At 47.9% G+C, this 26761-nt stretch overlaps 1 protein-coding gene across 7 annotated transcripts in view; it reads right to left on the bottom strand.

Moving 5' to 3' along the window:
- Positions 1-320: 320 nt before the first annotated feature.
- Positions 321-26761, bottom strand: part of Tmem229b (transmembrane protein 229B) — a 60184-nt gene continuing 33743 nt past the window's right edge. For 5 of the 7 annotated variants that reach the window (XM_041658704.1, XM_041658700.1, XM_041658705.1 and 2 more), the window contains 2 exons: positions 23831-24011; positions 9427-12800 (listed from right to left, as the gene is read on the bottom strand). In XM_041658704.1, the coding sequence (XP_041514638.1) occupies positions 12276-12779 (504 nt within the window). In that variant the 5' untranslated portion in view covers positions 12780-12800; positions 23831-24011 and the 3' untranslated portion in view covers positions 9427-12275. Of the gene's footprint in view, positions 541-9426; positions 12801-23830; positions 24012-26761 lie in introns of those variants that run through there. The other 2 variants (XR_005974851.1, XM_041658701.1) reach the window with 2 other exon arrangements.

The following is a 26761-nucleotide window of genomic DNA, read 5'->3' as shown; positions in this document are numbered from 1 at the left end:
TGACAATCACTGTCTCAGCTAATCTTTCCACTTCTCTGAGAGGTCAGACTATTATTAGCTCTATTTTCAGATGGTGCTTAGACAGGTTATATAACGTGTCCCAATGCATGAGTCAGGGGCCTGGCATTCACATTCAGGTCCAAAGTCTGGCATACCAAATCTTCCGCTGGGCATTCAAGATGTTCTAAGGGCACGTGGGGTGAAGATGGCAGTGTCTGAGAAAGGGGGCTGATGGTAAGTTTTCATGAAGATGAAGCAATCTGTTCCTTCCTGGTCCTTCCTTTCTGCCGCCCTTCCTCTCGTCCTCCCTCCTCCTAGACAGCAAAATCAGATACCATCTCTGGGGATGAAATGCAAGCCAGGACTGGGTCAAGTGCCTCCAGCAGAGTTAGTGGAAAGAAAATATACAAATAACTGGAAGGGATGGACAGACGTGCCACTCAGAAGTTGAGGAGCTGTTTCTTAGGATGTGCAGCAGGCGCAGAGAGATGTTTCTGCACACGGTGCCATCTGGTCCTGCTGGCCAGCAAGCGTGAGATCCTGGGGGAACAGATTGAGAGAAAGTCAGCAAAATAACATCCAATGTCATTGTTTTTTCACATCTAGCGTGATCCAAAGAAAAGGCTGGCCACTTTGGTGTTTAATGGGTCCAGGCAGGCTCCTGCATCCCGCCTTGATGCTTGGCAGCTAACACCATTATAGCAGCTTCCCATGGGAAAGAAAGGCAGGAGGTGCTGGGGACTAGCTGACCTTGACTGCCTCTGTCTACAGAACTCCTGTGTATCTCACTGCAGAGAAAGACAGCAGCTAAAGTGGATTAATCCCAAATGGGTCAGTCTGTATCGTGCAGCATATGTAAACTTTGAAAGGTGTTGGGAGCTGTGAGCCCCCAGATCCTGAATTCCTGGTAGACAACTTGTAATACTTGCTGCTGCTCTGAGCACGAGACCCTCAGGAGTTCCTGGTGGGTTTGGCTGGGGCGTGGCTATCAGTTAAGGATCCATATATAAGCGGCTCTGGTACACAATAAGGGGGCATTCTTGGGGCGTTCCTGTTTCAAGGATGATCTGTGTCTCTGTGTCTGTGAGTCTGTGTGTTTAAACCTCCAGCCCCTTGCCCAGTTCACGAACTGTATGGTGGCGCATAGAGCGCAGATGGGGGTGATGTGCCGCAGATAGGTCTGGGCGCGTCACAATTAGCGCTTCCTTTAGCTTTCAGCAGTTTTCCCAAAGCTCAGGAGCAAGGGAAGCTATGTTAAGCAATCAAGCCCCGACTGTGATGGGCAGCTCTGTTGGGAGAGTGTGGGGCCATGAAGAGTGGAGAATAAATACATTTGCTAAATCCTGACCGGTTGAGCTAAAAGTGGGTCAGCCTGACTGTCAGGTATGCATAGGACTTTACAGGACCCATAACTCACCTGCCATTGTTCTGATCTGTGCCAGGCTTTCTGCTCTCCTCCCCGACCAAACAAACGCTGTGGTGACACCACCATGCCCTATTCTTATTACAAACTTCCATATCCTTTCATGGTTGCTAATAGCCATCACAGCTGCCCTCAACAGGAGGTAACAAACTTGTGGTTTTTACCTTTATAACCCCCCTGCTGGGGCTGGAGAGATGACTCAGTGGTTCAGACCCTGGTTCAATTCCCAGCACCCACAGCTGTCTGTAACTCCAGTTCCAGGAGACCTGACACACATGGCAAAACACCAATGCACATAAAATAAAAATAAATTTAAAAAGAAAACAACAACAACAGCAACAACAAAATAACCCCCCTGTTTGGGGTGCCTCTTTAGACATCTGGTCATAAGAGTGCATGTCCCTGGCTGATTTCGTGTGGCTCACCAAAAAAACGTCAGATTCACAAAGAGCTCACCCCAGTCTCCTCCTCTTGGGTTACAAGAGGAGAACAGCTGGGCTACAACAATAGCTCATGAGATAGGAAGAGCGTTTGAGGGCTAAATGTATAAAAAGCAGAAGATCAAATGCTTTAAAGGGGGTTTGGAAACACAGTTCAGTCTTTAGTGCCCTTGTCTGGCATGTGCGAAGCACTGGGTTCAGTCCCCAGCCCCGCACAGATGGGTAGAGTGGCAGGAGCCCGGAACCCCAGCAGCTGGGAGATAGAAGGAGGGAGATGTGACTGCAAGGACCTGTTGCCTCACGTGAGTATGGGTGACAGGAAACTCTGTCGTGGAATATTATTCTAACTAGGCACAGATGTGTTGCTTTTGTTTATGCTACATTTGTTTAATGATGTAAGGATGCGTGTTTTAGTTTTTCTTTTTGTGTAGGGGCTGGAGGGATGACCCAGTGGTTAAGAGCACTGGCTGTTCTTCCAGAGGTCCTGAGTTCAGTTCCCAGCACCCACATGGGGACTCGCAACCATCTGTAATAGGATCTGATGCCCTCTTCTGGCCTGCAGGTGTTCATACGGAACACTCATACATAAAATAAAAATAAATGAAATTTTAAAAAGGATGTGTGTTTAGTTTAAGTAAAGATGTGTTGCATCTGTTTCACCTTGCCTGGCTAAGGCACCTGATTGGTCTAATAAAGAGATGAATGGCCAATAGGTAGGCAGAGAAAAGATAGGTGGGGTTAGCAGGACAGAGAATAAATAGGAGGAGAGATCTAGGCACAAGGAGGAAGAGAGAGAGAAGAGAAAGAGCGACATACCAGGGGTAAGAAACCAGGCAGCCACCAGGCAGTCAAACATAGAGAAGTAGTGAGAGTAAGAGACACAAAAGTCGGAAAGGTAACAGGCCTCAAGGCAAGAGGTAGATAAAGAGAAACAGGTTAATTTAAGTTAAAAGAACTAGCCAGAAATGAGCCCAAGGTAGGTCAAGCATTCGAAACTAATGATAAGTCGTGATCTGGGAGCTGGTTGGTGACCTGAAAGAAAAAACCTGTTCCAAAGCCCTGTCTTAAAAAACAAACAAACAAAAAATCAACAAAAAAATCTTAAAAGAAGTGAGGTGTGTGGCAGAGATTTGGAATGCCCACTGAGCAAGCTGTCATTGCTGTTGGGAGTGGAGAGAAAGGCCATGGCAGCAAGAAAACAAGCTGATGTAAAACCAGAAGGGAGTTTGCTGGAACCCACAGGGGAACTCCCCAGAGTCCAAGCTGAGACAGCCACAGAAGCCCACACAAGTCCAAACGCCCAGATAGCAGGAACGAGTGGGCAGCCAGTTTAGGGTTTGAGTTGAGGTTCAAATGAAAGAGAACGGTGCTGGTTTCTCTGGTTCAGACCTGAGGAGAGGACCCACTAAGAAGGTCACATCCAGCAAGAAAGAGGACATTCTGCCAAGTGATGTGCTGTGACTAAAAAGAAGGTGTTTTGTTTTGTCGTCTTGGGACCCCTTAGCCTAAGGTGCACTAGGAGAGCACAAGGTGATGCACCAGAGTGAAAACTCCCCCAAAGACTTTACCCCCGCATTGCTTCATAACATGGATGTGTAACATTGCAGTTCACGATACTTGCTAGGCTGACTGGAACCCAATGCCTCCATTGCTACATGAACATTTGCTGTGCTTACTCTCACACTCAACCTAGGGGTGGGAGGGTCAGTATGTATCCTCAAGAAAATGAACCCAATCTATGAATGGTGTAGTCAGAGGAGCACTGTCTCAGGGTCTTGTCAAATGCCGTCTTAGTCACTGTTCTATTGCTGTGCAGACATGCCATGACCGAGGCAACTCTAACAAAAGGAACATTTAATGAGGGGTTTGCTTACAGTTTTACAAGTGTAGTCCATTATTAACACAGCAGAGGGCATGGTTGAAGGCATCGCAGGCATGGTCCTGGAGAAGTAGTTGAAGCTACATTCTGATCCGCAGGTAGAGTGAGCGAGCCTAGGCCTGGCATGGGCTCTTGAACCTCAGAGGCCACTCCACTGACACACTTCCTCCAACAAGGCCGCACCTACTCCAATAAGGCCACACCCATTCCAACAAAGACCACACCTCTTAGTCCTTCTAATCCATTCAAATAGTGCCACTCCTTCATGACTAAGCATTCAAATATATGAGTCTCTGGGGCCATTCATATATATAATTGATATTTATTGATCTCTACATTTTTCTCTGCTCCCCTCCCTGCCTCTCCCCTCCCCCTCAGCCCTCTCCCAAGGTCCCCATGCTCCCAATTTACTCAGGAGATCTTGTCTTTTTCTACTTCCCATGTAGATTAGATCCATGTATGTATCTCTTAGAAGCCTCATTGTTGTCTAGGTTCTCTGGGATTGTGATTTGTAGACTGGTTTTCTTAGCTTTATGTTTAAAAACCACTTATGAGTGAGTACATATGATAATTGTCTTTCTGGGCCTAGGTTATCTCCTCAAAATGATATTTTCTAACTCCATCCATTTGCCTGCAAAATTCAAGATGTCATCGATTTTTTTTTTTTTGGCTGTGTAGTAATCCATTGTGTAAATATACCACATTTTCCTTATCCATTCTTTGGTTGAGGGGCATTTAGGTTGTTTCCAGGTTCTGGCTATGACAAACAATGCTGCTATGAACAGAGTTGAGCACATGTCCTCGTGGCACGGTTGAGCATCCTTTGGATATATACCCAAAAGTGATATTGCTGGGTCTTGAGGAAGGTTGTTTCCTAATTTTCTGAGAAATCGCCACACTGACATCCAAAGGGACTGTACCAGCTTGCACTCCCACCAGCAATGCAGAAGTGTTCCCTTTTCCCCACAACCTCTCCAGCATAAGTTGTCATCAGTGTTTTGATCTTGGCCATTCTTACAAGTGTAGGATGGAAATTGTTTTGATTTGCATTTCTCTGATGAGTAAGGATTTTGAGCATTTCCTTAAGTGTCTTTCAGCATTTTAGATTCCTCTGTTAAGAGTTATCTGTTTATGTCTGTATTCCATTTTTTATTGGATTATTTGTTCTTTTGATGATCAATATCTTGAGTTCTTTGTATATTTTGGAGATCAGACCTCTGTGGGGTTGGTGAAGATCTTTTCTCTGGGGCCATTCTTATTTAAATCACCACAAAATGCCATACCAATGGTAAGTGTCAGAAACAGAGGTTAGAACTAAAGTCTGCCTGGCTTAACACATGTGCTATCTGCCACTCCTGCCCTTCTGTTGCCCCGATACTCCACAGGAGGGATGGGATCTGAGCACTTAGATGGATGACTTAGGGGTGGTCTCAGTGGCTGTTGTATAAAAATTCAGGTGGGGCAGATATGTTTGAGGATTCACAGCCCCTCAAAACCCACAGGTGCTGTCTCTCCCAGAGCAGGGGTGCTCACATATCTGGGAAATAAAGGGTTGCTGATGCCTGGAAGGTCTACCTTTCAGGCCTGCTGACCTCAATCCATGACCCAGTCTCTGAGCGGGCAGGGAGGTCCTAAGGGCACGAAGACTTCTAGGGTCTCCCTGTAGTCTTCTCTTACTTGGTCCCACTCCTTTGGAAGGATCCTCTGGGAAAGACCCTGCTTCTTTTTCCTGATATGTTTTAGATGTGTCTCCCTCATAGGTCTGTGTAGTAAAGATCTGCAGTCAGCGGCAGTATTGGGAAGAGACGAATCTTTGATAGGTGGGACCTAGTTAGTTACTGGGATGTACTTATGAAGGGGGTCTTGAGGACCTGACCCTTTTTCTCCTTTGTACCTGGCCATGGGGACAACAGGCCTCCTCTGGCGAGCACCCTTGCATGATGGTCTATGCTGTCTTAGGCCAAAAGCAAGGGAGTAATGGTAATGGATTGAACTCTTCAAAACGGTGAGCTAAAATAAAACTTAATCTTCACCATATGGTGGATACTTATAAACCAGAAAACTTCCTGTTCAGAGGTGTGATTACAGCAGAGGCAAAGGCTACATCCTCAATGTGTTTTCTTCTGTATGCTATTAGACTCTAAAATGTCTTTTTTTTCTCCACCAATATCAAGATAACATACGGCCAGAATGAACCAATGGGTGAAACAACAGAGTGGGACTTTGGCTAGGCATGAAAGCTCCAAGAGGATGCTGGCAAGGCTCAGGGACCAGCAGGTCTGTTTGTTGCTTCGTCATGGTGGGCACAGACAACGACTGGGACAGTTGTCTGAACAGAATTCCTAGTTTTGGGTCCCCAGAAGAGCGTATGATACTCTGGAACGCAAATATCACTTATTAGTTGGTCAAGTTGGTGGCTCATTCTTGTAATACCAGCGTTAGGGATGCTGAGGCAGGAGGCTCACTGTAAGTTTTAGGCTACATAGTGAGTTCCAGCATAGCCTTGGTTACAGCATTAGACTGTGTTTGAAGAAAATAAAATGAAAAGAAAAGCCATTCATCAAGAGGACCCTAAAGCACTCACTGTGTTCTGGCCTCGCTCTCCATATTCCGCTGAGATTGGCCAGGCATAGAAAACATTTGTGTTTTCGGTACAGTGAAAAGCCAGCACATCTCTGAAAGCATGAAAGAATGGCCGTCAGGACAGCCTGTGTTCTTCCTGGGTACCCTTACCTGTCCCTGCAGACAGGCAGGGTCTCTGTCGGCAATTCCCCCAAGGAGAAACAGTCAGTGGTACAACGGCACAACTGAATGGGGTCCCCATCAACATCTTCCTCCCGGGTCACCCATCATTGTCTCTTGCCTGGTCCCTACTCTTGGAGGTGTCCAACATGGAGTTGAAGCGCTAAAAGGGTGAGTCCTCTGGCCTGAGTTTGCAGAAGGGCCTGGCAGAGGGTTTTTGGCGCGCCATGAAGAACTCTCATCTGGTAGTGTCAAGCCCTCCGAGAGTACAAACAGCCAGAGGCCCAGCCTTCCCTTCAAGTTGAAAATAGGATCATTGAGAAAAGCCTGGGACAAAAATAAAACTGTGTAGGAGGGACAGAGTGGGTGTCAGGGATAAATCTAGCATACCAGAGGCCAAAATTTCACCACCTCCTCCACTAGGAGGGGCTCTGGCCACTTGTCTTGGCTAAGATGGCATTCCACACTGCCTACATTATGGCCCCCTGGAGGCCCCTATCCTGCTACTCACAAATATTACTGTTTAGCTTTGTAAACAGCATTCGCAGGAGATGAACTCAAGGCATCCGGAGTCCTCAGCACCAAAGGGCACCTGACTCCTCACAAATCCTCCTTGAAAGATCTGTCAGAGCAAGAGTCACAAAGCTGGGAGCCTTGCCATGTGTCTGTTGTCAGCCGAGACAGGAGTGCTTAGGCCTAGGAGTTTAGGCCAGTGTGGGCAATATAATGACATGCTGTCTCAGAAAGAGGGGCCGAGGGCTTTGGAGAGAAATGTGGTAGGTAGCGAATCCAGGCCAGGTGTGGTGGTGCACAGCTTTAATCTCAGCACTTGGAATCTAGGCTAGCCTGGTCTACACGGCAAGCTCCCAGAAAGCCAGGGCTGCAAAGAGAAGACCCATCTCTAAAAACAAACAAAACAAAAAAACAAAACAAATTAAACAACAACAAAAATGCGGTGAACCCAAGGTTGCCCGGATGTCAACAGTCCTCCCGTGTAAAACAGGGACATGACGGTGCCCATCTGAAAGGGGAGAAAATGAGAAAATGGTGCCTGGCTGCGGTGTCGCAGGCGCCACTAGGAGCCACAGCTGCAGTTAAATGAGACCCAGTTCCTCTACCCTTTGACCAGCGACTCCATCTTCCTCTATCGCCTTCCCAAAGAAGGGACTCATCTCGTCTTTCGGTTCTGCCAGTACAGAAGGCAGACATGCACAGTGAGAAAGCTGCTTAGGCAGGGAAACTCCATTCTAGTACTTACTTCACTATTGTTAAACATCGGGTTTTTGCAAAGGTTGGGGAGAAAAGAAGACCCCTGGCCTGGGGGGGGGGCAAGCGGGTTGTTAGCAAAGCACTTGTTTAACAGGCTTATGAAGCCTTGACTTTGGGCTCCACATAAAAACGTTCTGATGTGGTGATGCACCTCTTGTAGTCCCAGGGCTGGGGAGGCAGAGACAGGAGGGTTCCTGGGATTTGCTGGCTAGCCCATCTGGTCTATTGCTCAGCGGTTAAGCAATGCACTTCGAAAGGTCCTGAGTTAATTCGCAGCAACCACATGGTGGCTCACAACCATCTGTAATGAAATCTGGTGCCCTGTTGAGGAAGAGACCTGGTCAGTCATCCTCATCAACTTAGACCATGAAACTCAATATGGACAAGTTCAACAGAACCGCCATATATGCGCTGCTCATGCATGCTTCAGCATTGCCAGGGCATAAATTTCAATCCATTCATTCAATTTATTCTATTCTATTCTATTCTATTCTATTCTATTCTATTCTATTCTAACCAGTGAGTCCCAGGACAATGAACAACCCTGTCTCAAAGGAGGTAGACAACATCCCTGAGGAGAGACACCTGAGATTGCCTTCTGGCCTCCATATTCCTGCACACACATGCACCTGCACCTGCTCATACATACGTTAGGGGATAACAGGGAAACAAAGCCATTCATTGAGTATAAGAATAAGACTTAAGAATAAGTCTTGGGTCCTCTCAGTGCAGGTCTTGCCTTTTTCCCTAAGGCTCCATTAAGACTTCCATTGCCTGCCTTTTTCTACAAGATCTTACTCTGAAAGACCAACCTAACAGGTTTGTTTATACTAACGTGCATATTTCTGCTACAGTGCTTTATGCAAGCTCAATTTTATAAGGAGATGAATTCTCAAAGAAATAAAAAACTTTCAAGAGGATGAGTATGTGTGTATGGTAAGAGCAAAGGGCCTTCTCAGAGACTTCAAAGGCCACACTGCCATGCTCTGTGGCCTCGCTAAGCCTCAGGGGCCAAGCCATTTGGGTTTAGCAGCCCAGCCTGAATAATTTTGCTTTTGAGACAGGGTCTCTCTTTACATAGACCTGGCTGTCCTAGAACTGGCACTGTAGACCAGGTCTGAGCAACTTCAAAGCCCTCCATTTTCTTTCTGGAATCAGGAAAGTAGTCAGGGGTGGGGCAGAGGAGTTAAACAGAGCCAAGGTACGCGAAGTAGGGAAGGGATGTTTCCTCCCACGGCCTTTCTCAAGGCACATGGCATGGCTAGGGAGAAGTAAGGGGCTGTTTCTTCAAGTATAGCTTTCATGTTGTACAAAAGGGGTCTGGCCCATTAGCCTTTTTTAGAGTATCTCCAAGCCTTCTCTAATTATGGAACATACTGGGTTATTGTCAGTATGTCTAAGAACTTCTGATCTCATGGACAGGTATAGGCAACCCGTATGCTGCCATGACTCCATATTTACCTTTGGCCTGGGGCTGCAAGAGCCAGGCAGCACTGGGGTGGATTCTGGTTTCTAGAGAGGGTCAGGGCTGACAGCAGGGCCACACCCTCCTTGACACCAGCTGTTCTGGTTCAGGAAGGTGTGATGTATATAAAATGTCAAGCATGAAGGGCCCACCCTCCATTAGCACCTGGGAAAAGGGCCCCAGAGTGGAATAGATGAGTCACCGGCAATCCAGGAACAAACACCAGTATATTTTATGTGCACAATTATGAAAAGGAAAAGACAGACAAACAGACATAGCAGGCAATGGGCTCACACAATCAGCTATGTGCCTTTCTCAAGAGCTGTCCAGTTGGAAAACAGTCCTATCCACTTCAAAGGCCCTGTTCCAAAGCCGGGGCCTACAGTTCGTCCAGGAATGGATGGCCTCAGGGTGGAAGGCACTCCATCTGCCTGATTCAGAGTTCATGGCTAGGCCTCCCACCTGCCTCCTGCAGCAAGGCTTCACACAGCCCAGAGCTTCAGAAATAAATTCTCCTGTGAGCTGACCCACTCAGCAGCCTCCTGGGAGATCGGTCCATGAAGAAGGAAGGACCAGAACAAAAGGGACTCACAGACACTCCCTATGTATTATTGCTGTGAATAAGCACAGGCCATTGTGACTCTCTGGCATGAGAAGGGGACAGGGCACTGGGAGCCTAGCGTTCATCCAAAGCAACTCAACCATGCAGGGCCGCATACTCATGACATCTGCACCTCTGAGATGGCTGCCTTGGGCTCCAGAAACAGCCAGCAGACTCCTCACTGCTCAGAAGGGCTTGATTACCCCAACCTTTGTGCCTCCCAAGCACTAAGGGGTTGGAGCCATGAAGACAGGCAATAAAGCAAGAGCTGAAGTCTGGGCTACACTTGGTGAGATCTGAGCCTGCAGGCCTGTGGTCAGGCCTTATGTGTAGCTTCCCCTGGCTGGGGGGACTGTGTGCCTATGAGGGACCATAGGAGAAGGGGGCTGGGGGGACCCGCATAAGCAGACCACGATGCTGAGTATTTCCAGGCAAGCAGCTTCGCTCCAGGAAACCGTCCTGACATAGGATTAAAGGGCCTTGAGAAAAATGGTGTCGGAGGGTTGCCTGCCAGGCGACATCTGGAGTGCTGAGACCGGGGGCCACCCAGTGGCTTTCTCTGGTTAAAAATTGGAGTCTTACTGCTGGGACACCTCAGCAAGCCACTGGATTCAGTTGTGAAGGTGGGCGTGAGGTGGCCTGGAGAGGCGTTAGGATTCAGGGGTTTGAGATAACATGGAACTGGAGGAAGGGACCTACACAATAAGGAATTCTCTCCATTTGTGGATGGAAAGCAGCCACTCCCTTTGGAAGCCTGGACTCCTGTAACCCACAGGGCCATGGAATCAGGGCTACAGTAAAACAAAAAGCAGCCCGTCCCACACCCCAGAATGGTGTTTGGTGATGAGATACCTACTCAGGGAAACACTTCAATCTGCCCTGGCCAGAGAAAGCCGTGGGGAAAGATGCCATGGAAGGCTGAGTCTTTCTCCAGCGGCAGGACGTCCCGCTGCTGGCCCTGGCCCGCTGCTGTCTGCATGCTTCAGAGACTCTCTCTCCATGTGGCACTGCCACCTTTTAAATGATTTGTAAGAAAGAAAAGGCCGACTTCTATCTCAGAGTCCCCAGGGTGGCCAAGAGGTGACTGCTGTGTGGGATGGACCTCATCCTTTCAAAGAGCAGAGGATAAAATCAGAGAACCTGGAATAAGGATTTCACCTGTCCACTGCCTGCAATGGACCCAGCAGCATGGGGGAAAGCTAAGACGACGGAGCTGACAATGCCCGAGTGTGGCAGGGTTAACACTATTTGAGGAACAAGCTCAAAGGGTCATCCCGGCCAGGGGTTTGTAGGAGGAGCAGCTCCGAGAGGTGGCTGCCGAGCTGAGGCTATGGTAGAACTCATCTTTTTCCAGGAAGAGGCTCCAAAGAGCCTTCCGTGGTCTTCTACATCTGCCTTGTTCCTCGTGAGTCTCCAACTAGATCCCTGCTCCTCTGTCTCACAGGAAGCCATATTGACTGGCTTGCAGATAAACCAGAGTGGGCATCTAGAACCTAAAACTCTGCCCCTCCACAGTGGATCTATAGAACACTAGATGTACATTGGGTGGGGGGATACTATGCATTTTCAGTAGGACTTCTGCTGGGAGGGGGCACCGGGCTGCACCCAGCCCCCCATATGAAGGTGGAGGGAAGGTTCCAGGAAGGCAGGTGGGGTCCATTTTAGAGCTGTGCCTCCAGCCACTGCCGTGTTCTCTAGGGAGCTGGGAGAGGGGGAGGATACAGTGACGACACAGAAAAGCGCTGCCTGCTCGTGGTAAATGTCCTGAACAAAAGAGAAAGGGGAAACACCACCGAACACACGGGATTGAAACCTCCAAAAGCCCAAGGTTGGTGGGAATCCAGCACCACAGGGGCCCCCAGAAGGCCAAGGGAGCAGCGTGGGGCCCTGGGGGAGGGAGAGGGGCCAAAGGAAGTTTTCCCAGCCCTTGTACAGGAGCAATGCCACCAAGCAGCCTACTGGCTGCTGGGTCTCTCTCAGGCTGCAGCTCAGAGGCCCTCGGGGAGGTATTGGTTGCAAGCAAGCACCTGAATATTGCCTAATGGGACCAGCCAAAGCCCAGCTGAAGCCAGGGGGCAGGTGGGGTGGTGGCCCCAACGGCAGCCAAGGCCTCCTCAGACCTTGCCTCTCACCTGTGGCCCCAGAGTTCATGTCCCTTCGCCAGGACAGGCCTGCTGCTTCCAAAATCATCCAAGAAGTCCAGTTGTTTATTGCCCAGGCCCTAGCCCCCAGGATGGGTGGAGAGCCATGGACCAGTCCCAGTGTCCTTCTGCTGTCTGAACACCCAACTTCCCAACACCATCCCACTGCCCACCATATGTGGTTGCGTTTGCCCTACTGGGCTAAGGCCCCGTTGGGGGCAGGGCTTGTGCTGAACCAAGAGATAACCCCACCAGCTTGGTCTCTGTCCTTGGGTTCCTAGAAGAGACCTTAGGTCTTCACATTCGTCTTTTCACTCAGTCGGTCTTGACGTGGCCATTGGCCAGGGCTGGCGGACTAGCAGGCTCCCCGGGCTCTGCGTCCTTGTCAAAGCGTAGGCGGAGGGTGTTGCGGATGATAAACTGTTCCATAATGAGGGCCCCACAGAACCAGGGCACGGCGTACTCCAGGGTGATGAGACCCATGAAATCAAAGTCGAACTGGGAGTAGTCCCAGGGACAGGCGTTGAACTGGCGCAGAATGAAGCCGGTGGTGAACTCCCACAGGTAGGTCCAGAGCGTGTAGATGAGGCAGCGCACCAGCAGAGGACAGCGGCCGCGCAGGCGCAGGTACATGCGCTCCACTATCAGGATGGAGGTGCCATAGATGAAGAGGGCCCACACGCTGGTGACCCCTGGGAACTTCCAGTTAAAATTCACCACGAACTCCCAGGCCGCCGTGAACATCACCTCGCAGAAGTAGCCGTGGATGGCGTACAGGTACCAACGGGACAGCGCTGTAAGGGGCTCGGCAGAAGCCATGGTGACAGCTTGGGCTTCCTGCTGGGGATACAGGGAGACAGATGAGGGGAACTACCTTGCACGGTTCCCTGCCTCCTGCTCCCCCTCAAATCTGCTTTCACCTTTCTCTATCCTCTTTAGTACCTAACCACGGTCCCAACCTTCTACCCTGTCACCTCGGTTCCCAGTTCTCCATCAGGCAGGCCAGGGAAAAGACAGGAAGAAAGCTTAGTCCATTAGCTTCCTTTGAGAAACTCTACTCAAAGACTATGTGGGAATGTTTACTGAACTCTATAACATTCATGGTTATCTGAAGTCAGTTGAAAATTCATCTGCCTTCATCCATACCAGGTACATCCGGGACCCTGTTTCTCTTCCTGCTTTTTCCCTAACACACACACACACACACACACACACACACTCTCTCTCTCTCTCTCTCTCTCTCTCTCTCTCTCTCTGTATCTGTCTCTCTGTGTGTCTGTCTCATAAACACACAACACTAACAACTTTTGAGTCTCTTTCATGTGTTTCTCTCTCATATATATGTATATATCAATATTATAGCTATATACCACCATTTTTATAGTTTTAAGTGTACAAATCAAGAGCATTAAGAGTGTTCATAGTGCTGCACAATCATTGTTGCTATGGTTTCCAGAACCCTTCTAATATCCCGAACAGAATCTCTGCACCAGGGCTGGAATGTTGCCCAGTTGGTAGAGCTTGCCAAACTCCATGCAAACTGGGTGTGGTGGTATATGCTTGTAGTTCCAAAGAGGTAGAGGTAGGAGAATTAGGTCATCTTCAGCTACAGAGCAAACTCAAGGGCCAGCCTGAGCTACATTGAGCCTTGTCTCAGAAAAGAGAAGAAAACTAATATTGTTAAATGCCAAACCCCACTCCTTCCTCCAGCTGCTGGCAGCCTTTGGTTCAGGCTCTGTAAATTCAACAACTCTCATCATTTTTCTCGTGTAGCTGACTTATCCAACTTAGTGTTGTGTCCTTCGGGTTGATGCAGGTTGTAGCCTGTATCAGAACAAATCCCCTTCTTTTGAAAGATGGAAGGCATTCCACTGGCTGGAACATTCTGTTTCTCCACTGTTCATAGATGCCTGGATGGCTTCCATTTTTGAACAGTGTTGTTACACATGGGTGAATAAGCATCCATTCAAGACCTGCTTCCAGCTTCTTTAGATCTATACCTAGAAGTGGAATCACCAGGCTACGTGGTAACGTGTGGCAGCCTTTCTGAAGAACCTCTGTGCTGAGTAAGAGAGATGTCTTGTGGTCAAGAGCACTTTCAGAAGACTAAGGTTTAATTCCCAGCACCCACACAGTGGCTGTCAACTGTCTGTGACTCCAGTCCTAGGGGCTCTGGTACTCTTCTCTGGCCTCCGTGGGCACCAGGCACACATGTAGTCCACATGCATACAAAACACAATCCATAGCAGAATAAGCCCTCAAGAACCATGCTGCTGCTGGATACATTTTACAGCCTCAGCAGAACAGATACAAATCCCAGTTTCTTTGTATCACTGTCAACATTTGGTTTTTCTTTTCTCTGTAATGTCCACCCTAAACTAGATACCTAACTATGATATCACTGTGGTCATGTTTTATTTTTAACTGCTACAGTAGATGGGATTTGGCTTGCCCTTTTTCGCTTTCTCAAACCTCACTGCCAGTCTTCAAGGCCTGGCCAGCTTCCTCCCATCATGCTTCCCTAAAGCCGTGTCTGGCTCCTAGGCCTCTGACTTTCTTCTAGCCCCCTGTCTTAGAGGGTCTGGACCACTCAGGAGGCCCATTATCAGAAGCCAGTCTGTTTACCTTTTGATGAACGAGCCCTTGTTCTCTAACTCTCTGAGGGAACTCCTTGAGAGGGACTGCTTCACAGTCCTGCCAGCCAGCTATGGCCCCATGCCTTTCTTCTGTAAGAGTCTAAGGAGCACATCTTGTTTCTGCAGAGGGTAGTGGGGAAGAACTCACAGTTTATCAAGAATGAGAAGTTGTGTCAGCTACCTGTGGACATCCGGCTTCACATCTATTAATCCTCTCTCCCAGGTAGGACAAAGGACAGAGGTTACCAAGGTGGCACCTGTGGTTTGCCTAGCTGATTGAGAATTCCAGCACCATCTTTTGGCTATGCAGGCCTCATTGCAATAATACTTACCCACCCTTATGCCTTGATCATATTTTTAAAAAACTTGTTCTTAATTAGAACTCAAATGAAGGCAAGTGTGGAGGCATGGGCCTGAAATTCTAGCCCTTGGAAAGCTGAGATGGGAAGATTGCACGTTCCAGGCCAGCCTGGGAGACATAGCAAGACCCTTTGTCGACACAGTTAGAAGGGGCGGGGAGATCAGTTTGCCTACCACATAGAGGCCCTGCACCTATTCTCCAACCCTTTGTAAACGGGGGGGAGGGGGGGAAGTAGAGGCAGGATGGTCAGAAGTTCAAGGTCATCCTTAGCTACACAGTGAGTTCCTGTCCAGTCTGAGCTGCAAAAGATCTGAGAGAGGATAGATAGGTGGGGAGAGGGGGAGAGGAGGAGGAGAATGGGAAGAGAGGGGACGGCGGATGTTTCACTCCTGTTTTGTATATGAGCCTGGGAGGGAACATCATCTGCCCCACATCCCCAGGGTCATAAACAGAAGAACTTAGACAAGAGCCAGTTCTCAATCTTCACTTCAGACTCAGCCTCCTGCACAGACCTGTGTGCCTCCTGTCCCTTCCTCACTCAGAAACATGTAAGCCACGCTCCCCCTCTACCCTGTTTTCCTAAGGAAACGTGATAGCATCCTTGGTCTGCCATTCAAGACCCCAAATATACCTCCTCCCTCTTATTCTAACCACTCAAGCCTCCCTGTCTGAGTCTTGTTTATTCTCTTTGGTACGCCTTCTCTCACCCCTATGAGCACAGCCCCAGAGTCTGGGTGATCTTTAGAACAAACCTCTCCTCTCCCAGCCAAAAATCTTCTTTCTTCTCTGAATTTCCATACCAGCCCACCCATCTGATGCCAATTATTTTGCTAAATTCCATTGATTATTTTTAGTTCCAAGCCAGACCTTACCCACTTAGTCAACACAGCTTAGACCTCTTCCTTCAGTAATCCAACTGGATTCCTTCTCTTTCCTGGACACCTCCTCCTGGTGCCCTGTGGGCACTTCAAGCTCTTTCCTAAATCAAACCCAGTATCTTCCCCAAAACCAGTTTCTCTACTTTGACCCTTCCTGATTAATGGCTCCACCAAGTAACCATTTAGAATTGAGAGGCCCCTTGTTACCCCGAGTTTGTGGATGTCCGGACCTATGTGTCAGGTTCATTGACACTCCACAGTGTGAATACAGGACTGCATTCAGCACAGAGATGATGGTAATTCTCAATCGTTAGCAAAAGCCCCAAACCATATCCTAAATCACTGGTCATTCCTATTGTAGCTCAGGCACCTGTGGGTCAGATCTCAGCTGGCCTAAGACACGAGGCTGTGAGTCATCCGAGGCTCTGCTCTGAGCTCAGCTGGGGAGGTTAAGTTGGGGTGAGTATGCTCCATCAGTTTCTCGCCGTCCCCCTGGACCCAGTAAACTAGCACTTATCTCCTGGGAAGTGATAAGTCATAAGGCCGAGGACAAGCCAGGCCAACCGCACAAGTGTTTTTCACTCTGGCCAAGAGGAAGAAAGAGGGGAGGAGAGAGCCCTGGTGTTTGTCCAGGGGTTCAGCGGGAGATAAGGCGGAACTTCTAACGCTCCGGAGCACATTAAGTTAGCGATGGTTGATTGTAATTCATCGTGCATCTCAAAATAACGAGTTGGGAGGATCGAGTTTGAGTGCTCTCAAAATGACTCATGCTTCAGGTGATGCTCCGATTACTCTGATCTGATTATACCTTGTGTTCAGGCATGATACTGTATACATATGAAAATTTACTATATGTCCCTCGAAGAGTTTTGTGTTTGGCCGGGTCTGATGTATCCCAGTCTGGCTTCTGAATCCACTGTGTAGCCAAAGATAACCTTGAACTTCTGATCCTCTTGCCTCTCCCTACCAAGGGCTGGGATTACAGGCGGGTGTCACTGCGCAGTGCACAGTGCTGCGATGGGAATAGAATCCGTGGCTTCCTGTACCCTAGGCAAGCAATCGGCTGAGCTATATCTCCTCCCCCCATTCAAGGTATTTTTAATATTAAAATTATTTAAAAAAATAAAAAGGCAGCCCCCCCCTTTTTTTTTAAAGAAAGTCCTGCTTAAGGCATGGCTGTAAACATCTCATTGATCAAAATAAATGACATGACAAAGCTACTAACCCTTGGACTTTGCATCTTTTGAATCTCTTGGGAATCTGTCTCCTCGTTGCTGCTGTTCTGGTTCAACCATATCTCACAGGCAGCTCTAAAAGTCTCCCAGCCTTGTCTTGCCTACTTCCAATTCAAATCCATAGCAAAAGTGTATAGAGAGAGTGATCTTTCTAAAATGCCAGTCTGATGTTTCTCCCCATTAAGAGCCCATTAGTGGATCGTCAGCATCAGCATCCCTCAGAGATAGCTGGCAAAGTCCTCCTGGGCCCAGCTCTGCCTCTGGATCTCAGCCAGCTCTGTGCTTTGGATCCCAGCATCACTGTCTTTGCTGGGATGCTGCCTTTGCACGCCCTTAACCCCGCCCCTACCTGCCATCGTACATGAACCTGTCATTCTGCAAGGCTCAAGTGCGGTCCACTGACCTGTGCATCACCCCCATGCACCTTGTTCATCTGTCCCAATAGCTAACCCTCACTTTGCTATGATTCATCTACAGCTAGCCCCAGTTATCATCTGATGAACATTTCACACAGTGTGAAGAGAAAATGCCAGGACACGAAGCTGTGTAATTAACATTGGATTTCACAAAGGTATATTCTTGTGTATATGTGCAAAACATTCAACACAAGTTGTCTCTGGGTGAGATTATATATGAGTCTTCATTATATTTTTCCATATATTCTAAACTTGACAAATAAATGGATCCAAGGAAACCTGAAGTCATGTAAAATTGATGTCGGTTTTCCCTCCTGTGCCATCCTCAATACAATTCACAGCTTAGATGTGAGCAGTGTAGTGACCAAGCTCAGGAACCCTATATCCATTTGGCCAGAGTCCTGCCTGATAGCCCAAACCTGTGAGATCCTTGGCAAGCTACCTCACTGCATCCAGCCTCAGTTTCCTTTTAAGTAAAGCAGGGGTAATAGAAATGACGATCAGTTATTGTGAGGATGGGTTATCCAGCTACTACTAAACACTGCAGATAAGGGCTAGAGAAATGTCTCAGGTTAAGATCATTTGCTCTTCTTGCAGAGGGCTAGAGTTCAGTACCCAGCATCCACATGGTGGTTCATGACTGATTATAACTCAAGTTCCAGGGGGTCCAATGTCCTCTTCTGACCTCTGCAGTAACTTCATTTATACAATATACTTACATACAAGCAGACAAACACATACATAAAATTTTAAAAAGCAAAATCTTAAAACACACAAATATTTCTGCAAAGATCATGTCCTCTCTGGCATAGCTTCTCTTGCTCCTAGGGGGTCACCTTCCACTATGCTCCTGCCCTTAGCCAGCCTGCTGGCAGCCTTCCCCCCTCGGCAGGCTTACAACATTGAGCCACCGACCCAGGAAACCCTATGAAACAATAGCCCTACACATGTAGCCTGGGAGAGCAAATGCGAGTTCACTGCTTCCCTGTGGCTGCCCACAGCTGAATTAAGAGGAAAGGGCAACCCTGAGGGTCAGGCTTGAAACTGGGATAGACTGAAAGAGCAAACCTTCCCAGCACAGCCTTGCAAAGCTCCACTGTTTCGTAAATTTCCTCCACAGACGAAGAAAGAACGGACTTGGGTCACAGGGAAAACACAGGAGAGGCTGACAGGCTTAAGGCGGGTGGCCTGGGCACACAGTTCTGAGACCACTGGGCCTTCTAACCTGACTCAGGCCCCTTTGAACTCAGGTCTGTCCACTTGCCCTGCATTCAAGCCCCTGATCCTTTCCAGGCAGGGGATTCTGGGATGGGGAGTTTCCCATTCTGAGGTCTCCCCCAAAGTAGCTTGATATGACTATGTGGATCTCCTTACAAGCCAGTGTGTGTGTGTGTGTGTGTGTGTGTGTGTGTGTGTGTGTGTGTAGTGCTGGGGATCAAACCCAGGATCTTGTACATGCTAGGCACGTGTCCCGCTACTACACTCCTTCCCCAGCCCAGTCCTTCCCCTTCTTCACATTGACTTTAAATCCTGCTCTGCTTGTCTCTGATCTCTCCTTCCTAGAATGGCCAAGAATGGTTTCTCTCCTGGGAACCACCAGGTCTAGCTTTCCCAGGTGGACCTCACAACTTTATCAGCAGGAGAAGGATGGAAAGATCTCATATCTAAAGAAGAGAGGAACCTAGAACCAAAGGGAGCCAGCTCGGGAAGAAAGGGGGAGGACAGAACAGGGAACAAAGGGAGTCCCAGGCACGGTGCCATTTCTGGGCAGCAAGACGCACTTGGGCAGATGGAGGGCAAGCATACCTAGGCAAGGTCAGACCGTGACCAAGGGTTGGTGGCAGGAGAACACAGCTGGTCCACACAGAATGAATGCGGGCAATGAGAGACCTGGCTGGGGGTGGAAGACAGGGTGGAGACAAAAGAATTGGAAAGTCTTTTTGGTTGGGATTCAGCTCTGTGTGGTGGGAGGTGCTCGGATGAAAGGTAGACGATGCTGGCTTGAGAACATTTCAAAACATCACCCTCGACTCCCATGTCCAATAGCCACAGGTGCTGTGCCTGAAATTGTGTCTAGGACAGGCTCCTCCCATCCTCTCATCCCACACTCCACTGGATCCACCAGGCCCACGCCTGGTTCTGCCCTCCCTCCACCTGGCCTCCTTTACCCTTATGCCCCCTTTCAATAAACTCCTTGCTCAGCTCTGGAATCAGAGCCCTGAGAAAGTCTCCGGCAGGAGGCAGCAGCTCTGTGGAGGGCAGCCTCCTTCTCCTGGTGATAAGCACCCCCTTTCTAAGGACCATGACATAAAGAAGGGACAGCCCAAAGGGAATCGGGGTGGCACAGAGGAGAGCGTGACCAGGGTTGGAAACATGGGGAAAGTATTTGGAGAGTGTGGGTGGTTCACCCTACTCATGCCTGTTGGTGAAAGAATAGGATCCCTGAGAAGGATCAGAACTCAAGTGGTTTGTTAAGTGGTGTGGTAGAGGGAGCTGGCTTCTTGCATCCTGTCCCTAGAAGCTCCACCTGAAGTCTCAGAGTCTGCTGAGCTCTAACACAGGGTAGCATTACACGGAATGGGCAAGGGAGGCACGTGAATCAGCCTTCAGAGAGCAGGATAGGCAAAGCCAGACGGAATGGCCACCTTTGGTTTTCCCATAAATTCTGATCTTATTTCAGGAAGCGAAGATGAAGCAACACAATGGCTCTGGGGATTTCTGCCCAGAGGAGCATCTTACTAGGCTCAAATGGCATCCTATTCTCTGCCTGGGCTTTACTCCTCACACCCAGGCACCCAAATCACTACAGTTCCATGCTCTGAGGAGCCACACAGTCCATCTAGGAGCTCTCTGGGCAAAGGCCTTGAGTTCTGTCCCTAGCAGGATTGGGACTGAGGGTCAGAGGAGTCAGTGGCGGCCGAGGACACTCTACAGCTGAGCTGCTGCCAGATCTGAAATGGCCATGGGCTTCCCTTGTCATCAAGGTAGAGGAAGGAAAACAGACACGCTTCAGGGACAGAATGGGCCAAGGGAAGCCAGTTCCTGTGGCCAGTGGCTAGCTCAGATGCCACCAACTTCTACCCCTCTTTCTCTTCACAGGCCCCTGGGATCAGTGACACTGAAGGTCTTGATGAGGGAGTCCCCTCACCTCTCAAATAACAATAAAAAAAACCATGTTTTAACTCGGAATTCTGAAGCTCATTTTACAAAGGAGGGGAAAAGAGTCAGAAAGAGGCTAAGTCATTAGCCCGTGGTCCTACAGCTTTAAATGGCTGGACTAAGAATTAAATCCCCGTTAAGTCTGGCTCCGGAGTCTTCATTCCTCCTAATCAGCACCCTGAGCTCCAAAGGCTGGCTCCAGGCTCCTCAGAGGTACTACATTTTCAAGGGGCTGTCTCTAGATACCGGGCCGGCATCTGGAGTATCAAGAAGATTCATGTGTATGTCTCACTGAGTCATTCAGCACGCTCAGAACTAAGTGTTAGACATAGCATAGACTCCTGCTCTATTTCTCAGAGCAAATTCTGGCAGGAGCCATGCATGGAGTACTCCAAGGTCAAAGCTAACCCTCACAGGCCTACGGCAGCAGCCGCCCTTCAGGGTTGCACAAGTCATGAGCCGTTTAAAGCCCCTTCGCCAGTGCACACATTACCTAGGACTTTCCTAACTGCCAATCCACCCTGGTATGGAAATCTGAGACAGCTCAGCCCTACTCTGGAAATGCCAGCCAAGGGCAGTGGCCTGTGTGCAGGATGTCCAGAGGAGCCATCTGTCCAGAGCCACAACAGCCAGGGTGTCAGAAACAGCCATCCCACAGGAGATTTGGAAAGGATTCAGACACTGCGCATATCCCAGATGGGAAGGATGACGGTGGTAGGGTTCGGGGGAATGGAGTCTATCCTGGCCCAGAGATCACTGTGCTTGGGAAGCAAATGGGGGCCACGGGCTAGGAGGCACCCTGTGCTTTGTCTAGGATGCTCCTCTCAGACATCCATGTGGCTGTCTCTCTGTTGTCGCTGTCACCCCTCAGATGAGACCTTCCCTGAGCCCCTGGACTTTTTATTGTTCAAATCGACCCATCTTATTTTCTTTGTAGCGCTGTCGAATAGTTTGCTACTGTCTGTGGCCTTGCTCCAGTCGCAGTGAAAACTGTGGGGATGAGGCTTGGTTTTCTTTCTGATTCCTGGCGATGGTGCCTGGTAACGTCTGGGGTCGATGAGTGAATAGATAGATGGGTGGGTGGATTGACAGGTAGCTGGATAACGAGGCCCAAACAGGCCCAAGGCCTTAAACATGATGCAAATAGGTATAGCTCAGCCTTTCTCCTCTCCTCTCTTTGGGAAATAGAGTCTTTTAAGATGTTTTAATTCTAAAATGTAAAAACATCTCTTTTTGTTCCAATTACCAAAGCAACAGGCTCACAGCTAAAATTTAAATGTTATAGAAAGAAATGACGTAGTAACCAAAAGAACCCCTGAGAACCTCTGAGAGAAAGTCACTATTAACGGTGCCTTCTGCAGCCACCCTGATTAACCTCTTGTCAAAGAATCCAACCCTGGCACCGCAGAAAGGAAGAACATTCGTAACGAAAGCGAAGCCACAGAGCCAGTATCTCTTCCCCTTTGCAGTCTTCCCCAGGTGCACTATAAGCCACTGTAACATAAAGTCTGCTACCTCCCATTGTCACGGAGATCTGAACCATTGTTTCCAAGTTCTACAGCCTATGTGTGCATCCTTGCAATAGCTATATAATACCCCACCAAGTGGAAACTATAATTTACCCGACTAAGACATTCAACAAAGGTAATAATTGTTTTCCATTTCCCCTATTACAGAGAGCACCACAGAAATACCTTTTATGCCTGTAACAAAAGAAATTTTCTTCTCTGAGACTATTTCATAATAAAAGATCCATCTACCCCTCCCTTCCTTCCTTCCTTCCTTCCTTCCACCATTTTTGTGTATTTGAAACAGAGTCTCATTGATTCAAGGCTGGACTCAAACTACTGATCCTTCTGCCCCCCCAATTAAAGACATGCTCCCCCATATCTAGATAGCTTTCTTGGTCTCTTTCTTTTCTTCCTTCTCCTGCCCAGACAGGGTCCTTGCTATCTAATCCAGATTGGCCTCTATCCAGATATCCCCCTGTGTGCCCTCCAAGTGAGGGTTTACAGGCATGTGTTCCCATGCTCGGCATGAAGATCTCTTCGTGAGTAAGTCCAGAAGTGGAACTACTGGGTCAAAGGTGTGACAGTCTTCACACTAGTGGTGTAGCTTGCTATGGGAACCTGTGCCATGTGATGAGTGGGTCTCACATCTGGGTCACTACATCGCCACAGTGACCTCCATGAACATCTTCCTCTGCCCAGTCCCCCTCAAGTCCAGGTTCATTCATCCTCTTCTGGCTGCAGATCAACTCAAGAACACCTCCTCAAATGGCCTATTAGTAGCACACTGACGTTGCATGCATAAGCGGACTGGTAAATAGGTTCTGATCCTTATCTAGGAGAGTCGAGATCTACCTACAGCTGAGAAATAACCCAGGTGCCCTGTTCCCACTCCCTGCACACACCAGTAGGGAATCAACTCCAAGAGACCAGCCCATGACCTCTTTAGAGTCTGCCCAATGAAGATGACCTCAGTGCTGAGCTAGCCAGGGTGTCAACTGCCTGCTCTGCTTTATTGGAACTTCCTTCTTTCTGGTCCCTGATCCCACCACTGTATTGTCTGCTCTGACATAATGGCCTTCCAGCTTCTGGGGGCTAAGAAAAGCATCCAATTGTCATTCTTTAAAGTATCATCAAGGAAAAGCCAGAGGCAGAGCCTGGGATAGAGGCCAGATGAACTCTGCAGCCAAGGCCTTTCGCCCTATGTGTGCTTGTCTGGACTAAGGAGCCTCTGTTGAAAGTGTTGCCCTGCTGACTCCCTCTCCCTTTTATTAATATCTAATAATACTAATAATAGAGCCCTGGATGCTCTACCCAACTCCTTCAGAGCCAGTGCATTAATTGCTCATGTTGTGGGGATAGAATTCAGAATTCTAGGTAAGGCATAGCTCCCACTGTTTGGATGGAAGCATCCAGGAGCCTTGATGAAAAGGACTTGGGAAGATACACTTTCTCAGGTACCAGCTGGGGCTGGCTCAGTTTTAGACACTAAAAGATGGTTCCAACAGTGACATGGCCTGAAACTTCAGCATTTCCCTCCCTGTAGCTGTGTGACAAGCCCTTAGACAGGAAGAAGGCTGAGAACTTGAACCCCACGACCTGTGCCCATACTGATGAGGTGCCAAATGGAAAGACAGACAGGGCCAGTGATCCCGTACATGTCTGGGGCATACTCACTTAACACAGCCTTGATTGTGTGGCTAGGAACAGACATCAGGATCACTATGAAGCTGTGTCCCGGTTTAACCTTGTCTTGGTAGCAGACCGGACCTTGGTGCCATTCTCAGCGATGTGGATGAGCATCCACCCCAGAGCTCACCTAATTCTTGGCTGGTTGGCTGGCAGCTTCCAGGTGTCTCTGAGAGTGAAAGAGAAGACCATCATTAGCTTAATCCACCCCCAGCGCTGAGCTGCCAGGCCAACCAAGAGGTAGCTCTAACACCAAGTGCTCAGCAAGCCGCTACCAAGGTTCCCTTCCTAGATAGACCTTTTCTGCCTCCTTTCTGCTCAGGGCAGGTCGCTCCAGACATCAGAGCCTGGGATGGCTCCCTGGTGATCATCGTGAGGGGTTAGCAGTTGGGGGCGTTTTGTGGCACGCATCAACGAATGCACACTTTGAAACCTAAAAGGAGATGTCGTTTTCGAACCCAGCTCCCTTCTCAGCTCCAAAGCACACCTCGCCATGCAGTGGAGACATCTCTTTGCAAGGGTAGTCAAGAGCCTCAGGGAAGGCAGTCAACACAGGATATTTGGGTTAGCAGTTAGAGAATTAAATCTATCACACAAGTAAACAGAGGACAGCAGAAAGTGTGCCGAGTACCCTCCCCCAACCTGAGCTGAGCCTGGTGGTATACCCTCTAATCCCAGCATGCAGAAGACTTAGGCACAAGAAAGTCCCCAAGTTCGATGTCAGTCAGGGCTATGAGATGAGACCATGTCCAAGAAACAAAACACAGCAACAGAAAGTCCCAAACCTTACAACCCACTGCCATAATACTTATCTCATGTTTAATGAGGTTGTTTATGGTAAGAACTGGCTATAGCCGATATGAATCCTACTTCATATGGCCTTTTACCACACACATTCTAGTCTCTCACTAATATCCCCATGACATTTTTTTTTCATTTTTACAATACTGGGGTCTGGACCCAAGATTTGGCATATGCTAGGCAGGAGCTTGACCACTGAGTTATATCCTCAGATCTTTAAAAAATTGTCTGTATTAAGGAAGATATGGCGCCCAGACGTGTGAACAACTAAACCCACTTAAAAAACCTGAGAAGGCTTAAAAATAAGGGAAAGAGAGTTTAACACAGATTTTTGCTGTTTGTTGGTGGCGTGCTGTAGAGAGATTTCCTGATTCGGCAACAGTAGCAGAAAAAAAACGCTGTGTCATTTTAAAGCGCCACTTCCTGGGGCTGTGCCGCCATTGCGATCTCTGTCTGGCTCCTGCGGGAGACAGAGCTTTTGAATAAAGCATTTGGAGTAAAGTGCTACGATTTGTTTGATGGCAACTAGACTTGCTGTGTTCTCGGGTCTGCTCTGCTTGCTAGAGGCAAGCAAGCGCCTTATATGAGAAAAGCTTCCTGACTCAGCTTTAGCTGCAAAACCCTGCAGCTCATTAAGAGGTCCTGCCACGAAACACTTAAATGGTGTTGACGAAAAGCTTTTTGGTTCTCAGCCATAGCAGGAAAAAAGCTGCGCCGTTTAAAAATGCCGGCTTTCTGGGCTGTCCTGCCAGGACAAACTCTGACACTTTTACGCAGGCGGTTTGTGTGGTTTGCAAGCATAGGCTGCTGAAGCTCGCTTGCTGGCTACAGCCAGTACCTCAGCCATGAGGCTGGAAAGCTAAGGAATGGGCTGGATCCAGCCGGCAAAGCCACGCCTTTAATCCTACTGATATTGCTTGGTAAATTAAAGACTCGTGTGGTCAGAAAAAGAGAGATATACAGTAAAGAGAGATTCAAAGACAAAGAAAATTTCTGAATGGTTTACAGTGTGTTAAAAATATATGCAGACTAAAAGTTGAAGTTCCTAAAGTAAAAAAAAAAAAAAAAAAAAAGGAAGAGAGTTGTTGTGTGTGGTAACACACGCCTTTAATCCCAGTGCCTAGAAGGCAGAGACAAACAGATCTCTGTGAGTTCTAGGTGTAGCAGTGTACACCTTTAATCCTGAATGCCTGGGAGGCAGAGACAGGCAGATCTCTGAGAGTTCAAAGACAGCCTGGTCTACAGAGTTACTTCAGGTCAAAGATACAGAGAACCTGTCTCAAAAAGCAAAGAGTTAAAAGTAAAAATAAACGAAATAGAGGTTAAAACAAAGCTGTACAAAGATGGAAAATAAACAGAGAATTTTGATACTGTATGCTATTATGCTCTCTTTAAATTATTTAAATGCTGAGGAAGGAGCAACAGATGCTAAAAGATATTTATTTATAAATGCTGCTGAACTAATCCAACATAGATATTTTGAATTAAGATCTAAGGATATGATACTTTGGAAAGGAGTTTATTTTGTTTTCACAGAAGATGAGACGCTGTTCATTTCTTCTATTCCGATTTGGTATGATGGACCACGCCCTCCTGAAGGGTTGGTGTGAGGCCTTCAGAAAATTGCTTTGCTCAACTGCCAACTGAGATAAAACTAGCACACAGGTTATACTATGAAAGACCTAATTAACGACGCCCCCATTCAGCAGGAAGCAGTTTGGAGAGAAAAATCTGCGCCCATGTTCCCAAATATGGTTTATAAACGTTCTTTTACTTTTAAAGGGGGATATATGATATAGGTATGAATAATTTGCATTAGTATAGATTTTGCTTTATTGATAGAGATTTACGGTCAATTTTGTTATATGTATATGTATTTCTGATATTGATTAAGGTGTTGTGATTGTGTAGTTCATTATTAAAATGTAATGTATAATTAGGAAATATAGGTTGTTGATGGATAATCATAAATAATAATCAAGTTTGTAATCATGTTAGTTAATATTTTCTAGATGTGCATAGATATATTTTAGATAGGCATTCTTCATATTTTTCAAAGATTATAGAATATGGCATTTTAAATGTTTTAATAACTGAGGACTTTTATGACAATGAGAC

This window comes from Microtus oregoni, unplaced genomic scaffold (genome assembly GCF_018167655.1).
Source record: "Microtus oregoni isolate MIOR12 unplaced genomic scaffold, Mior012 000009F_ref0000495, whole genome shotgun sequence".
NCBI classification, from domain to species: domain Eukaryota; kingdom Metazoa; phylum Chordata; class Mammalia; order Rodentia; family Cricetidae; genus Microtus; species Microtus oregoni.
Note: the sequence above shows the minus strand (reverse complement) of the source record. Positions and strands in the feature narration are given on the sequence as shown.